Source organism: Agelaius tricolor, unplaced genomic scaffold, assembly GCF_023055355.1.
Source record: "Agelaius tricolor isolate 1412-34295 unplaced genomic scaffold, bAgeTri1.0.p SCAF_23, whole genome shotgun sequence".
NCBI lineage: Eukaryota > Metazoa > Chordata > Aves > Passeriformes > Icteridae > Agelaius > Agelaius tricolor.
In genome coordinates, this window is record NW_027269283.1 from 10,295,215 (window position 1) to 10,310,352 (window position 15,138).

General features: G+C 47.4%; 3 protein-coding genes across 3 annotated transcripts; 2 read left to right on the forward strand and 1 right to left on the reverse strand.

The window, feature by feature from the left end:
- Positions 1-250: 250 nt before the first annotated feature.
- Positions 251-1,418, forward strand: ATP5F1E (ATP synthase F1 subunit epsilon). The gene is made up of 3 exons (XM_071446601.1): positions 251-406; positions 547-673; positions 1,281-1,418. The coding sequence occupies exons 1-2, from the start codon at positions 375-377 to the stop codon at positions 668-670; spliced, it is 156 nt and encodes a 51-aa protein (XP_071302702.1). The 5' UTR covers positions 251-374; the 3' UTR covers positions 671-673; positions 1,281-1,418.
- Positions 1,419-2,087: 669 nt separating this feature from the next.
- TUBB1 (tubulin beta 1 class VI) lies at positions 2,088-6,180 on the reverse strand. Its single transcript, XM_071446597.1, has 4 exons — positions 6,037-6,180; positions 4,486-4,594; positions 4,214-4,324; positions 2,088-4,094 (listed from the first exon to the last, which is right to left on the reverse strand). The coding sequence occupies exons 1-4, from the start codon at positions 6,091-6,093 to the stop codon at positions 3,016-3,018; spliced, it is 1,356 nt and encodes a 451-aa protein (XP_071302698.1). The 5' UTR covers positions 6,094-6,180; the 3' UTR covers positions 2,088-3,015.
- Positions 6,181-9,573: 3,393 nt separating this feature from the next.
- CTSZ (cathepsin Z) lies at positions 9,574-14,647 on the forward strand. Its single transcript, XM_071446599.1, has 6 exons — positions 9,574-9,880; positions 10,340-10,503; positions 12,082-12,261; positions 12,847-12,997; positions 13,184-13,346; positions 13,805-14,647. The coding sequence occupies exons 1-6, from the start codon at positions 9,744-9,746 to the stop codon at positions 13,916-13,918; spliced, it is 909 nt and encodes a 302-aa protein (XP_071302700.1). The 5' UTR covers positions 9,574-9,743; the 3' UTR covers positions 13,919-14,647.
- The last annotated feature ends 491 nt before the right edge of the window (positions 14,648-15,138 follow it).

The following is a 15,138-nucleotide window of genomic DNA, read 5'->3' on the forward strand; positions in this document are numbered from 1 at the left end:
GTCAGGCAGGCCCCGGCCGGCCACCGGCGGAGGCGGGAGGCTCCAATGCCGGGAAGGGCACACACGGGAGCCCGCATGGAGCCGCCATGGCCCCGCCCAGCACCCCTCACGGCCCAGCCCGGAGCCGCCATGGCCCCGCCCACCGCCCCTCACGGCCGCGGGGTCGCCCGGGCCGAGGGGAAGGGGCGGGGCGAGCCCGTAGCGCGTCAGGCGGAAAGGGCGGGAGCCGCGCCCCGGAACGGAGCTCTCTGATTGGTCGCTGGCAGAAGCGCGCGCCCGCGAACGGCGGCGCGCGTGGACGGTTCCCGCCTGCTGATTGGCCGGCGGGCACGTCCCCTACGGCGCGCGCTGACCTTGCCCGCGGAGCCGCAGCCATGGTGGCGTATTGGCGACAGGCCGGGCTCAGGTACGGCCGCGGCGGCGGCCCCGCCGTGAGGGAGCGCCTGGCGGGGTCACGGCGGTGCCGGGGGAACGCGGGGTTGGGGCGGGGGAGGCGGCTTTGGGGCCGGGCCCGGGTCTCACCGCCCTCTGTCCCCCCGGCCGCAGCTACATCCGCTACTCGCAGATCTGCGCCCAGGCCGTGCGGGCCGCCATGAAGCCGCAGTACAAAGCGGAGGCGGAGAGGGCAGCGGTGGCCACGGTGAAAACGGTGAAACCCAAAAAGGAATGAAGTGTAAGTGGGTGGGGTGGGGTGGGCTGGGTGCGTGGCTGGAGCTCTGTAGGGCAAGAGTGGCGTTAGCGATAGTCTGTGACTGCTGAGTCCATTAATCCCCAGTATCTGGGGATAATCGGCTCCGTTTCCAGGCATGGGAGGGAGGGATGGCGGCCGGTGCGGGGCGAATGCGCGCAGGTGTTGGTGAGCTGGTTACGGGTGGGATGGGAACAGCCTGGTCCCATCGGTGAGGTGAGATGGACCGGCTGTCAAACCCCGCATTGAACCTCTTGGGGGTTGGTCAGTCTTGGTATGAGCTTACACAGAACAGCTGCGGCTCTGTAGTGACGCTCACAGGTTTCTCTGTGATTTTCACGTTTGATACTTGCTAAGCCAGCAGACAGCCTCTCTGAACTGCTCCTTCCCCTGATCAGCAAATTCCTTATGTGGGTTATCTGCTCTCTGTGAGACGGATGCTGCTTGTACCTTTATTTGTGCCATCCCATACATCACAAGCAGCTGAAATATTTCCTGTTCTGGATAGAACAGCTTCTGTTCCTGATCTGAGGTTACCTTTTCTTTAAAATGTACCTTGAATCGAGTTATTTGTACTTTTAATTTCTTGTAGGAGCTGATCTGTGGTGAATAGCAGCAAACTGCAAAGCTGTAGGCGAGCTCAAGACTGCAGTGTAATGTCATCACATGAACTGTAGAACTTGCCTGTGTATGTAAATTGATATGCTAATAAATGTAATTTCTGAATGTGTGGAAAGTGTAGTTCCTCTTGAAACAAAGTTTCTGTTCTGCAGAGACATTTACTTTTCAGTTCTGTTAAAATAAAAGGCTGCTTTTAGCACAGTCTGGACATTCAGTAGCAGCACTGTTTATTTTTAAGCCAAATCTCTTTTTGGGTGTCATGCTGATATTTCAGGTACATAAATGAGTGAGAGATTTGATTCCTGTTTAAAACTTTTCTGCCTACTTCATTTAAATGATTACTTTGGAAAAAAGTCCTGGCTAAAAGCTGTATAAACAGAGAATGTAGCATATAGATAGAAAACTGGAAGCAGGATAATTGTGCCATGGATGTGCTGCTGGAGATCCAGTCTCCAAGTCTGAGACACTGAGTAGTGAATCAGGAATTGGGAGAGCTGGTTGTCATGTAAGAGGTGGGGAAGGAGACACAGGAATCTGAATTGTTTATCCTGCATTTTCCTGCTGCTGTGTGTCCTCACAGCAGGGATGACACTGTCCCACTGCACAGGGGGATTTGCTTCAGGTTCCTTCACCAAGACTGAACTCAAAACATGAGGCATTACTTTCTTCAGAGTACAACAAACCTTTTCATCTAAGAGTATAACTAATTTAATTCAAAGTTAGTTCTTGCAAGAATAAACTATGGGGGTTTGTCTATCAAATGTTTCAAGTATAAAACTTTTCATAGAATGGTACATTATCTTTATTTAAAATAATATTATAAATACATTAAGTAGGCAGCTGTGATGGCAAGAAAATTTTTTCACTGAAGGCAAAATAAGATTTTGTTTTAGTGACTGCCATAGAATTTATATTAACAAACTACAAACCATTCTATGTCATTTTTGTTGTACTGAATGTTTGGGAAAAAAATTTACAGTAGTTAGTACCTAGGAGAAAAATACCACACCAAAAGTTTTACATAATGTCACAACTTAGTGTGCTAATATAACTCAACCTGTAGTTAGAAATAGAAACAAACCACACCATGATAATGAATACAAGCTCTGCAATAATATAAGCCAGCAATGTGATAAAACAATTAGAATACTTATAAAATAAGAATGTGCATATTCAGTCATTTGCCCCCTGTTGTTTCTGCAGATCTACATCAGTCTGTGGAGCAATAAAAGAGTCCCTGCCTTTGGAGGCCTCAGAGATGTGCACATGATCCTAAAACAGTAACAAGTTCCCAGTCAGCAGGGACTGTGTTTACCTGAGAATAAATAAATGTGATGAGCTGACAGCACATTTTGCTATTGCTTAAGATCCTGATCTATATACACAGGCCCAGTGGCTGTATAGTACATTCAGTATCTGGTGATTGTGTTCTAAAAGTGAATCCATTTACAGGAAAGGCTGGTGTGAGATAACATGTCCTCATAGTGGATTGGTCTGGGGAGAGATTCCATCCCAACAGTTGTTCAAGACAGTAAAGCAGAGCTGCCATGAATTTCAAAAGCACTGTGTTGTAATATCAGATACACTTGGCCAGATGCACAGAAGAAGTTCTGAAGAAATGTGTTATTTTGGGTATGCAGATGATGGCTATTGCTTTGTCCTTAGTGAATGTGAACAGGCTCATTTGGAGAATGTTTTGATTCTTTTTACTCTGCTTCCTTTTCTGGCTTGGCTTCTGCTTCCACTTCTACCTCTTCAAACTCCTCCACATCTGCAGTGGCATCCTGGTACTGTTGGTACTCAGACACAAGGTCATTGGTGTTACCTTCTGCTTCAGAAAACTCCATCTCATCCATGCCTTCCCCTGTGTACCAGTGGAGAAAGGCTTTCCTCCTGAACATGGCCGAGAACTGCTCGGACACCCTGATGAAGAGCTCCTGGATGGCCGTGTTATTGCCAATAAACGTGGCTGCCATCTTCAGCCCTCGCGGCGGGATGTCACACACGGCCACTTTCACATTGTTAGGGATCCACTCCACAAAGTAGGAGCTGTTCTTGGTCTGGACAGACAGCAGCTGCTCGTCCACTTCCTTGGTGGACATTCTGCCCCTGAAGATGCAGGCGACGGTGAGGTAGCGCCCGCGGCGGGGGTCGCAGGCGGCCATCATGTTCCGGGCGTCGAACATCTGCTGGGTGAGCTCTGGCACCGTCAGGGCCCGGTACTGCTGGCTGCCCCGAGCTGTCAGCGGGGCAAAGCCGGGCATGAAGAAGTGCAGGCGAGGAAAGGGCACCATGTTCACCGCCAGCTTCCGTAGATCCGCGTTCAGCTGGCCGGGGAAACGCAGCGAGGTGGTGACGCCGCTCATGGTGAGGGACACCAAGTGGTTGAGGTCCCCATAGGTGGGATTGGTGAGCTTTAGTGTCCTGAAGCATATATCATACAGAGCCTCGTTGTCAATGCAGAAGGTCTCATCCGTGTTCTCTATCAGCTGGTGGATGGAGAGGATGGCGTTGTACGGCTCCACCACCGTGTCGGACACCTTGGGCGAGGGCACCACGCTGAAGGTGTTCATGATCCTGTCGGGATATTCCTCTCTGATCTTGTTGATGAGGAGTGTCCCCATGCCTGAGCCCGTTCCACCACCAAGGGAATGGATGAGCTGGAACCCCTGAAGGCAGTCACAGCTCTCACACTCGTTCCTGACCACATCCATGACATTTTCAATCAGTTCAGCACCTTCTGTGTAATGGCCCTTGGCCCAGTTGTTGCCAGCACCTGAATTACCTGTGAATAGAATTACAGAAAGAACAATCCCAAAGTTAGCAGGAGAATATTTGAAGGACTTCCAGGGCCCTTTTGGGACACTGCCTGCAGTCAGTTTGCTGGCAGTGTGCTGTACATACCATGGATAAAGTTGTCAGGCCGAAAGAGGGGCCCGATTCTGCTGGACCGGACGCTGTCCATCGTCCCAGGCTCCAGGTCCACCAGGATGGAACGGGGCACGTATTTATGGGCTGGAACAAACAAAATTAATGCAAATAATCACTGCTAGTGGTCAAAGAAACAGGTTTACAATGCACTCTGGAAAGTCCAGTCCACCTAGGGTGGTTTAGGCTTTTTGTGGGTTTTTTAATTACTTATTTTACCCTCCGTGTTGGCTCTGCTGAGCACTTACAATAAGCCTCATTGAAGTACACGTTAATTCGCTCCAGCTGCAGTGGTGAATCCCCACGGTAGTTCCCAGTGATGTCAATGCCATGTTCCTCACCAAGCACCTCCCAGAACTGCAAAAGGAAAGAGGTACAACACACTGAGAATGATTTATTGATTTTCAGCACATGTTCAGCAGCAGCTCTGGGAGCTGTGCCTGAAGCAGGGGATGCTCTGCCATTTACGTACCACATCAGAACAGGGATCCTTCTCTACCCCTCCCAAATAAATTTGAGGGAAAAGTTTAGCAGACTATTTATGCTGCTTAGCTATGACCTGTGCACTAATAGGTGGAGGCCCTCAATTTGTTCTCTTTATAGTAAAAGGGAATTGATGTTAGTTTAAATAACAGTTACTACTTGGTATGAACTTAACAAAAAGGTTGTGAGGGTGTGGATTAGGGAGAGTTGCTTTGAGTCCTGCCATGCACAAATGGGACCATGGCACAACAAAGCTGGCACAGGCAAATTTGTACGTGAGCAAGCCTTTCCTCAAACAGCTGCTGGTCCCAAATGTCCTATCTTGACACTCATATGGATGTGCTCTTGTGCTGGGCTCTTATCTGGGCAGCAGCCACAGCAGTGTTCAAGCAGACACACCCACCCACTGTAATGACCAGGCTATTCTAATATTAAAGCTCTCCTGGGTTAGCATCCAGTCCCATTTTGAGTGTACAAATACACCACTGTCAACAGGTGCATGTTCCATGCTTCATGTTCCATTAAAAGGAATCAAGGTTAGGCATGGGAGAAGGGAGGAAGAACATAGCAGAACAATCCCTCAACTATCCCATGTCTTAATAGACCTGCCAGCCCAAACTAGATAATTTTGGACAACTTCCTACTTATCAATTAAAGAAAAAAAAGAAAGTATGGACATCACACAGCATAGTAATTGAGGAGTAATTTTACTCCTAGCCCAGAAAGTCAGCAATAGTGACTACTCCCTATGTCACAGCATGCCAGTGTTTGAGCTACACAAAAATACTCCAAATGACACCTCTCTCTCTCAGGAGGCCAGTGACACTTTGTGTCGTTCTACACTCTAACATAGGTTATGCTGTTGATTAATATGATTCCATATGATCTTTAAGACCTCTTCCAACCCAAGCCATTGTATAATTCTGTGATATTTAAGAATAAAATGTGGCAGAACTGCTGCATGACTGAACTAAAGTACCAGCAATACAACTTCACAGCCCTGGAATTACTGGCTCTGTCACTTGCCCCAGTATCTTGCAGAGTATGTGAGTTCCCCTGGGAACAGTCCCAGCAGGAATGCTCTGGTGCACCTGTAATCCCTGGGCCAGTTATTGCAAATGAACATTAACCTTAAAGGAACAAATCCAGCTTTTGCCTTTCATACCAAAATACTCCTCATGTTCCCTGCTAACATGCCACGCTTCCCCCCACTGAGTTACAAGGTAATTGTCCCCCCAGAAGTCCCCATCCATTGATGATGTGTGACCTGCTACCTCTGATCTCCTGCTGATAATCAGTGTTAAAAGAGACCTTACCTTGGATCCAATTTGGTTCCCACACTGGCCAATCTGCAGGTGCACGATCTCACGCATTTTGTGTGCCTCAGACCTGCCGGTGGCTACGACCTCAGCCAGGCTCTGCAGCTCCCCAGGACGAGCCCTGTGCCTGCTGCTCTATCAGCTACACCCAGCACAGCCCGGCCCAGGGGCCCTTTTATACCCCAGGGAGTGTCACTGAGCCAGCCAGGGGAGTAGCCAGCCCCAGGCTCTGCACCAGGAGCCCGGGGCCCCTTCCCTGCCTGGGTGCAGGCAGAGCAGCACAGGTGCAGCACCTGTGCCTTGGAGAGCAGCACTGTCACATGCACTCCTTCCAGCATATATGTGCATATTCTGTTTGTGGTGCATTATGTTATATTAAACATAATATATACACAAATATATGTGCATATGTACAGATTGTAGCCCAAAGTGAGTGATCTTAATTTATTAAGCACATGTGCTTCTGCTACATAATTTAAATTTTAGCATCATATGAGTCATAGAGGACAACACCCATAATAAAAATGGTAACAACTTGTGAGCAGGATTGCAAGGCAAACTCCAGTTCACTAACAAGCATAATTCCTGATGTTTGACTGTATGAAGGAGGGGAACAGGAGCAGGAACAAAAAATACTTTGTAACACATAAAAATAACACTGTACCCTCAGTGATGCATGGTCCTTTAATACTTCTAGGAACCCATCATATTTAGCCAAAACTTGAATTAACTTGTGACTAACGTGCACAGTTAACTCTCTTTCTCTCCCTTCAGGAAATGAAGGGAGAAGAAATACAGCATTTCTAATATTTCTTAATTTCTTATATCTCAGATGTGCTTCAGAACTTGCCAGGAAAATGCTAGAGGTGAAAACCCCATTTCACTGAAGTTCTCTGAAGTGAACTGTAACATTCACTGAGTGAAACATCTCCCTGTGCTGAAGGAAACGCTGTGAGGCAGAACCAAACACAGCACAGTCGTGTTTGGCTGCTGATAACCAACACCAGTATCACTGAGCAGCAGAAACCCAGGGTAAAATGACTTGTGGAAGCCTAGAGCAGTTTCATGACATGTCAAATGACTGTCACTGCCTTGCAAGTGTTCCTTTTAAGGATGGGGAAAGGAACTATAATTTGGAAAGCACCTTAAAACTATTCAGCATGAAATGGTGACAGAGGAAGGGCTTGACTCACTGAATGTAACTACTTGACCACTTTATGGCTTGCTAGAGATAAGGGATTTCTGAGCTTCCATATGGTTCCAGAAGAAAAATCAGCTTATTCCAGGCTTCCCCTCCACTTGATGACTTCCACTTCTCCCACCAGCCAATGAAGGAACACACAACTGCTCCTGACACAGAGCTCAGCACCAGAAGTGCATTTAAAAAAAATAGAGAGCAAATATCCGTCATCCTCTGCCATGCTATGGACATATTGCTTAGGGAGCGATAAAAGGAAGACTTCAAATGCAGGAAGATTCATTTTGTTTCCTTAAAACACAATCATTTTATCATTTTCAAAAGGTAAGTATTCTCTAAGCCATTCAGTTTACCCACAAAAAATGTTCCATTGCCACATTGTCAATATTTTCCACAATAGCTTTGGATATTGTCTACAATTCCCTAAGAAAATTCTGAAAAGGTTATTTAGGTTATTTGGACATTTACTTAAAAAGCATTTTATTTTATTTATTTTATGTGCATCTCATTTTATTTATGCACATTCTGTACTTGTTTTCTCCAACCATCTTTAGCTAAGAGCAGTAATGCACATCTTAGTTGTGTATTCAACTGCTGCATTTTGAATAGACATTGATACGTCAATAACAAATACTAAATAAATACAATATAAAATATAAAAAATATATGAATTTATAAAAAATTAAATTCATATAAATGAAAAATACGCAATGTATTCACAACAGACACAACTTAGGAAGAGGCTGAAGGTGCTAATTCACTGTCCAAAAAATTTGACAAAATAATTTCAGCAATAAATAAATTCACTGAGAAAATCTCACAAGAAAAGGGGGAAAAGGGAAGCAAAAGAAATATGCAGTTACTCAATAGGGGTTTTTCCTCTTGCTGAAAATAGCTCCCTAGAATCATGTGCCTCCTCTGAAGGGCTTCCTTACAGAGCCTTAAACATTCTGGCACATGACACCAGGCAGCTGAGACTCTTTGTGGGCTTGGGCCTCTTTTCCCTCTCCTCCCCATCTGCATTTCTGTGAGCTTCAAGTCTGACTTTATCCAAGCCTGGCCTAGGAGGGGCTGTTCCTGTGGAGGTTCAGCTGCAGTCCCTGCTCAGCCCAGAGAAGCCCCAGGCCTGTTAACACCCGAGGGACTCCAGCACTGCCATGGCCCATGTGCAGCTGCAGATTAGCAGAGAGAGGCGCTGGGACAGAGGGGCTGAGCTGGATGGGCTGGCTCACAGGCACTGTGGCACTGGGGAGATTAGGAGCAGCCTGGCACTGGGCACAGCAAGGGCAGCTGTCCCACTGTGGCCATTATCAGGCTGCCACTGCTCCCAGATACCACAGCCCTGCTGATGGGCTTGAGCTGAGACCACAGAGACACAAGGCTTTTGTGGTTGCTGGGCTATTTGTTGTTGGTTTTGTTTCCTTGGTTGATTTTGGGGGTTTTTTAACACTACCCCCGATAAACATGCATGTGCAAGGAGGCATTCTGGGATAATCTTTTTTAATGGTTTGCTTGGGAGGAGCTGGCTTTTCAGAGTAGTAGAGAAGATTGTTGAGAGGAAAGCCTATTCAGTTTGAGATAAGCATGGCTACAAGGCATCAGATTATTTTACAGAGATCTATGAATGGCTACCAGACGAGCTGATGCAAGTCTTAACTAACCTGGGCTTGCTGAATCACCCTTAAGAATGATACCAAAACCACTGCATTCAACTCACAGGCTCCATTTGTGCTCTGCTCCTCCTTTTGGTGCGTTTGTTCTCTGTGCCTCAGTTTCTTTATTCATAGTGTGGAACTAATAAACCTCAGGTCCTCTACAAAAAGTGCTGAAAGCCAAGGAAGAGAAGCTAGGAGGGGAGAACTGTCTGTGGTTTACTAAACCGGTTTATCAAACATGAAAACTTCTAGCTAATGTATGCAAAAGAGACTGATAATCCATTCACACAGTCCCTAGAAGCTTCTGCAGGAAAATTAGAAAACTATTTTTACTATTGACTAAATCTTCCAGCAAATAATAAAGAACCTTCAGATATTCAAACCCTAAGGAGCGGCCTAGAAAATGGACACAGGCCTGTGCTCCTTTGCTAATTGTAGCATTAAAGGGCTTGAGAAACCCATAACTTGGGACTAGGGAAAAAAACAAGAACCAAGCAAAAAAATCCAGTCACAGTCGCTGGCCACAGTCTAGCACAATGCTGAGGTGTTAGGCCAAAGGTGAAGAAACCTGTGACAGGGCCTGTCCCAGATACAATCGCAACCCATGTGACCGAATTCTTGAGCTGGAAGCGTCACTGGGGGCTGGGGCGGCGGGATCTGAGCTCGTTCCTCATCCCCAGGAGCTCCCTCGGACGCGCTGAGGCGGCGCCGAGGAGGGCGCGGGGCCGGCCCGCAGTCCCCGCCCGCCGCAGGTGAGCCCGGCCCGGCCCGGCCCGGCCCGGCCCTCCGCTCCTCCCCTCCGCTCCTGCCGCCCTCAAACCCCGGAGCCCGGCGGCCGCCGCTGTCCCAGCATGGCCCCGCCGCTCCAGCCCCTCATCGCGCTCCTGCTGCTCTGCGGCTGCCTCTGCCCGCCCGCCCGCGCCGGGCTCCACTTCAGGGAAGGGCAGCACTGCTACCGCCCGGCCCCACGCAAGGCGCCCGGCCTCAGGTGCGCTTCGCTCCCGTGTGCCCTCCCGGCCCCTCACGGCTCGCACGGCCGAGAGGAGCGCTGGGGAGGGCTGGGCGGGTACACCGGGGCTCGAGGGTGCCCGGAGGGGTTCAGGGATTTCGGGGATGCCCGGGGGGTTCGGGAATTTCGGGGATGCCCGGGGGATTTCGGGGGTGCCCGGGAGTGGTTCGGGGGCTCCCGGGGCCGCTCCGGCCGTGCCGGGGTCCGGGGTGGGGGGGGGGGGGGGGGGGGGCGGTCACGAGACGGCGGGGCCGGATCGGTCACGTGACCCCGGCGGACACTCGCGGGCTCGTTGTGAAACTCGGTGAAATCCGTGGGGTTTTTTGCCTTTTTTCCTTATTTATTTTTTATTTTGTTTTTTTTTTTTTTTAAATAACACCCGCCCGTCCTGCTCCCGGGGGATGCCGGCGCTACCTCCTCGTCCCGTCCCCCCCGCAGGACCTACCCCCGCCCGCACGAGTACTTGGACGTGTCGGCGCTGCCGCAGAGCTGGGACTGGAGGAACGTGAATGGGGTGAATTACGCCAGCACCACTCGGAACCAGCACATCCCCCAGTACTGCGGCTCCTGCTGGGCCCACGGCAGCACCAGCGCCTTGGCAGGTACCCTCGGGCTCCCCGCTGCAGTCGGGAGTGTTTGGGAAGCAAAGGAAGTTTAGATTCAGGGTACTGACAGCTGGTATAAGGTGCTAAATCACTGCAGGGACTAACGCAGCAAAACCGAGGCTGATGTGTCTGTGAATACACCAGAACAGTGGGAATGCCCAAGCTGAAGGCAAGGAGGGTTGGTTTCAGTAGGAAAAGCAACCAGAGTGAGGCTGTCTCCACCTCATCCAAAGGCAGCAAGGGGAGAGCACTGGTGTGTGGTTAAAAACCTTCTTTGCAGAAGGAATGTGGCCATAGCTCCTCCCAAACTGCTCTTTAGGTCCTGGGGTAAGGTTTCTGCCCTCCCCCCAGCGGTGTGGCAGGAGATGCAGAAGAGTTGTGAGGTCTCTTGGTACCTCTCTACAGCAGGGGCTCTCCAGCCATGCTGGCCATGAGCAAATGAAAGGAGATGCCTCTTGTGGGGTATTTGCTGCAGGAGGCCTGTCATTGCATGACCACCACAGCAGACATGAAATCTGATTTCAGCCTTTTTCTTAGTCAAGGGGAAGTAGTGGTTTGCTACAGATGGAGAAGTAGTGGCTCTAGAGAGAGTGCATGATTTGCATGCAACAGCTTTGTGCTGGAGAAGCAGCACTTGCACAGGGAGGCTGTAGGAAAATTACCTGTGAAGGGGAAACAGAGGAAACTGGGGAGAAGGGGGCAGATAATGCAGGTGTGAGCAGACAGCAGGAGTCATGCAGCATACAAGGATGTGGACAGGTATGACACCTGCCAGGATGGAGTGAAGTACTGGGACAGTAAAATACAGCAGCTTGCAGGAAGATTAGGCTGGGATGATAGCTCCCTGTTCTGTCAAGTTTATTTGAATGTTGTTGGTACTAATAGGATTTAAAGTAACTACAGTGGCATCAGTTAAGACTGTTAATGCAGAAAAGCAGTTTATAAATACTCGTCAGGAAGCTTTTCCACCAAGTAAGCTTCTTGTTTCTGACAAAAGAAGGCAGCAGGGTGGTGGTGCCTGTCTGAGATGGCAGGATAACAGTGAGGTGCTGGTGTAACAGCAAGGAGATAACTCTGAAAGCTTTCTTCTGCATTTAGACTGTCTCACAGAGCCAGCAGCCTGGGCTCCATGGGCTTATGTTTATGCATGGGCTTATACATAAATCTCTACTCCTCTGAAAGATGATGCTCAGAGCTGTTTTTAGATGTGAATTTGAAAACTCTTTGCTGTCAAAGTCAGGAAACAGATCTGGAAGTTTTCAGAAGCTGTGTCTTGAATTGAAAGAGGTCTAGGGCTCTTCAAGGCTTTAGACAGATCTTACTCATCTCCATGTTTTTGCTGAGTTTTTATTGGAAAAACCCCTCCTAATGGAAACCCACAATAATAGCTCAGCCTCTGGTTTGAATTAGGTCACGCTGTGTTCCTCACTGCAGACAGCAGAGCCTTTCCAACCACAAGTGCTGCTGTCTGCAACCAGTGGCAGGCTCAATGAAGAGGAGACAGTTTCAAAAGCAGTTGCAATGTGCAGCCACCCACGTATTCCAGCAGCAAACCCCAGTTCCTTATCCTTCCAGACCGAATCAACATCAAGAGGAAAGGTGCCTGGCCCTCTGCCTACCTGTCTGTGCAGAATGTCATCGACTGTGCCGACGCTGGCTCCTGTGAGGGCGGGGACCACTCGGGGGTCTGGAGGTACGCGCACGACCACGGCATCCCCGACGAGACCTGCAACAACTACCAAGCCAAGGACCAAAGTAGGATGGCTCTGCTTTGCTCTAGGATTTCTTCCCAGGTTTAGCAGATCTTGGTGTATTTAAAAAAAAAAATGTTTTGGGTTTTCAGAGTACTGGTTCCTGCTGTTTGACTGACAGAACAGGTTTTCTTTACGGGCCTGTGTGTGTCTCCTGCTCCAGACAGACAGTGTAGCACTAAATCATGCTCAGGCAAGTTTGCACAGCTGAATTGTTTTAACTTAATCTCTTAAATCTGTGACACACAATCTCTAGTGTACTGAAATATTTACAAGTGTCACCTCAAGCTGAACAAAGAAGAAATTTAACCGTTGGTCATGTATGACTGCAATGGTTTCTCTGTGTCCTCAACAAAGTATTTATACCTGTGAAGTAAAGAACAGTAAGTGGTGATAAAAGGGACTTTAAATGTGATTTCCAGAAAACAATTGAGTTCACCAGAGAGAATATGTATTAATAATTACTCTGAAGTTATTAATATCTGCCTCAATTATATTATAAAAGCTCAGTGTCCTAAAATCCCTTCACTTGAAGAAAAGCACCTTCCTGCAGATTACCTCCAGGGGTAATCTCACCTTTTTTTTCCAGAGTGTAAGAAATTTAACCAGTGTGGAACTTGTGTCACTTTTGGAGAATGCCATGTGATCAAGAACTACACTCTCTGGAAAGTTGCTGACTATGGGTCTGTCAGTGGAAGAGAAAAAATGATGGCAGAAATCTACACTAATGGACCAATTAGGTAAAAAAGAAAGATACATGAAACTCAATGTACATTTTCACTCTAGCGCATGTCAGCAGCTCTGCTCTGACATGCAGCCTTGAATTCTGAGGTCAGAATTCAAAATACAAGAAAACCAGTTGGTTTTTAGGCAGGCCCCTGCCCTGATCCCCTTGTATGAAACCTCCTCTCTCTGTTTTCTTGCAGCTGTGGCATAATGGCTACAGAAAAGCTGGATGCCTACACAGGGGGGCTATACACAGAGTACAACCCCTCACCCACAGTGAATCACATCGTGTCTGTGGCTGGCTGGGGAGTGGAAAACGGGACAGAATATTGGATAGTCCGGAACTCCTGGGGTGAGCCCTGGGTAAGGACACATGGCAGCACACTTTGGGCTTGGGAGGGAGGGGTTTGTCACTGCAGAACTGCAGCCTGTGGATAGAAAACTGGAACTGGCTTTGAACCAGACTGCCAGTTTAAAAATGACACCCAGCCAATCTGAAGACAAGGATATTTGGAAGTTATTTGAGTAAAACTTTCAGCTCTATCCCAAATTCTGCCTTTCAAGGACGTGCAGCTCCTGTTATGGGCAGCTGGAAATTGCTATTGGTTGTAGGCAAAAATCCAATCATGTACCTGGACTGGATGAGTGGGATGTAAATTCACCCCAGCAGGTTGCCCCATGACTCCAGGGCTGCACTTCAGCTTGAGTGAATTCCTCCATTCACCTCAATCACTCATATTTGGCAGACAGAACAGACTCACCAACACACAACTTCTACAGCTGTGTTTCCTAATTTACAATGCAAATGAAATCCTTGACAGGGTGAAAGAGGGTGGCTGAGGATTGTGACCAGTGCCTACAAGGGTGGAAGAGGAGCAGACTACAATCTGGCTATTGAAGAGGACTGTGCATATGGAGATCCTATACTGCCTTGATTCTACATGGTACAGCTTTGTGTTTGGGTGCTTTGGGAGCTGCCCAGCACAACCTCCTCTTGTTTAAAGAATAATAGCCTAACACTCCTTCACAGTTCTGAAAAATTAGTCCGGATGCAACACACAATGCCTTCAAAAAATACAGAACTGCCCTAATTTTATTTACACCTTGAAGTAATTCACCCATGAAGGAGTTGTCTACCTTGATGCACAGTATTAAAATCACACTGACTGACTCACAGGACCTGTACATGTAAATATCTATTTTTTTAAATATAAATCATGTAGATGTACTGGAAAAGTGTACTCAATATTGGGGTCTAGAGCTTCTTTTAAATTCTGTGACAGTATTGACCAAATATGTTGCAATGATGCAAAAGCCATGATAATCTGGACATGATATAAATCAAAAATATTGACCCTTGTTTGCTTGACCTCCTGGTGAAACAGTGGTGTTGGAATTGTTCAATAACCAAGTGCTTTTATCCACCAAAAGTATAAAATGGGAATTACTTTAACCAAAAGACAGTCTAAACACTTCTTACTTAATTAGTCTTGTCTTTGCTCAAATTTCTTGCTTTAATATGTGACTGTGCCCTTTTTCTCCTAAAGATGCAAAACATAAATTGCCATAACCCTGAACTCCTCACTAATACGACAAATCAGTGCCATATCAGATGTTACTGCCTGGCATTGCTAACTGATTTAATAAACAGACTTTTTCTCTTACATGACTGGGTCTTTATTATAAGAGCTTATTGATAGAGGTGTGTGGTTGTCTCCACCTGGATGGGGCTGCTGTCATTGGCCTGATGAACAATTTTATACAGCAAGGATGCTGGTTCAAACAAGTGGGTATGAACACAGCACTGATCACAGCATCACAAAGGGTTCAACAAGTTAAAAATCATCTACAGAGGAACTGTTTAGAGGAAGTGATACTAAGCAGAACACAGGAAAAGTAAAAATAAACCTTGTTTAAACTGCTGGTAAAGCTGCATGGACACAGAGCAAGCTGCTCTCAATTATCACCAAGAGCTTTTACAGGGCTGTATCCTAAATTTATTCTCTATAAGGTGAATAATTTCTGCTTCTAATTCAACAGTTTACTTAAATTACACAAACTAGGTCTCAGGCAAATTTTAAATGGTGAGAGTTAGCTGGAATAATAGCAAATCTTCTATTCTGGACTTAGAGTTTAAATGTCTTTTAGGAAGTAG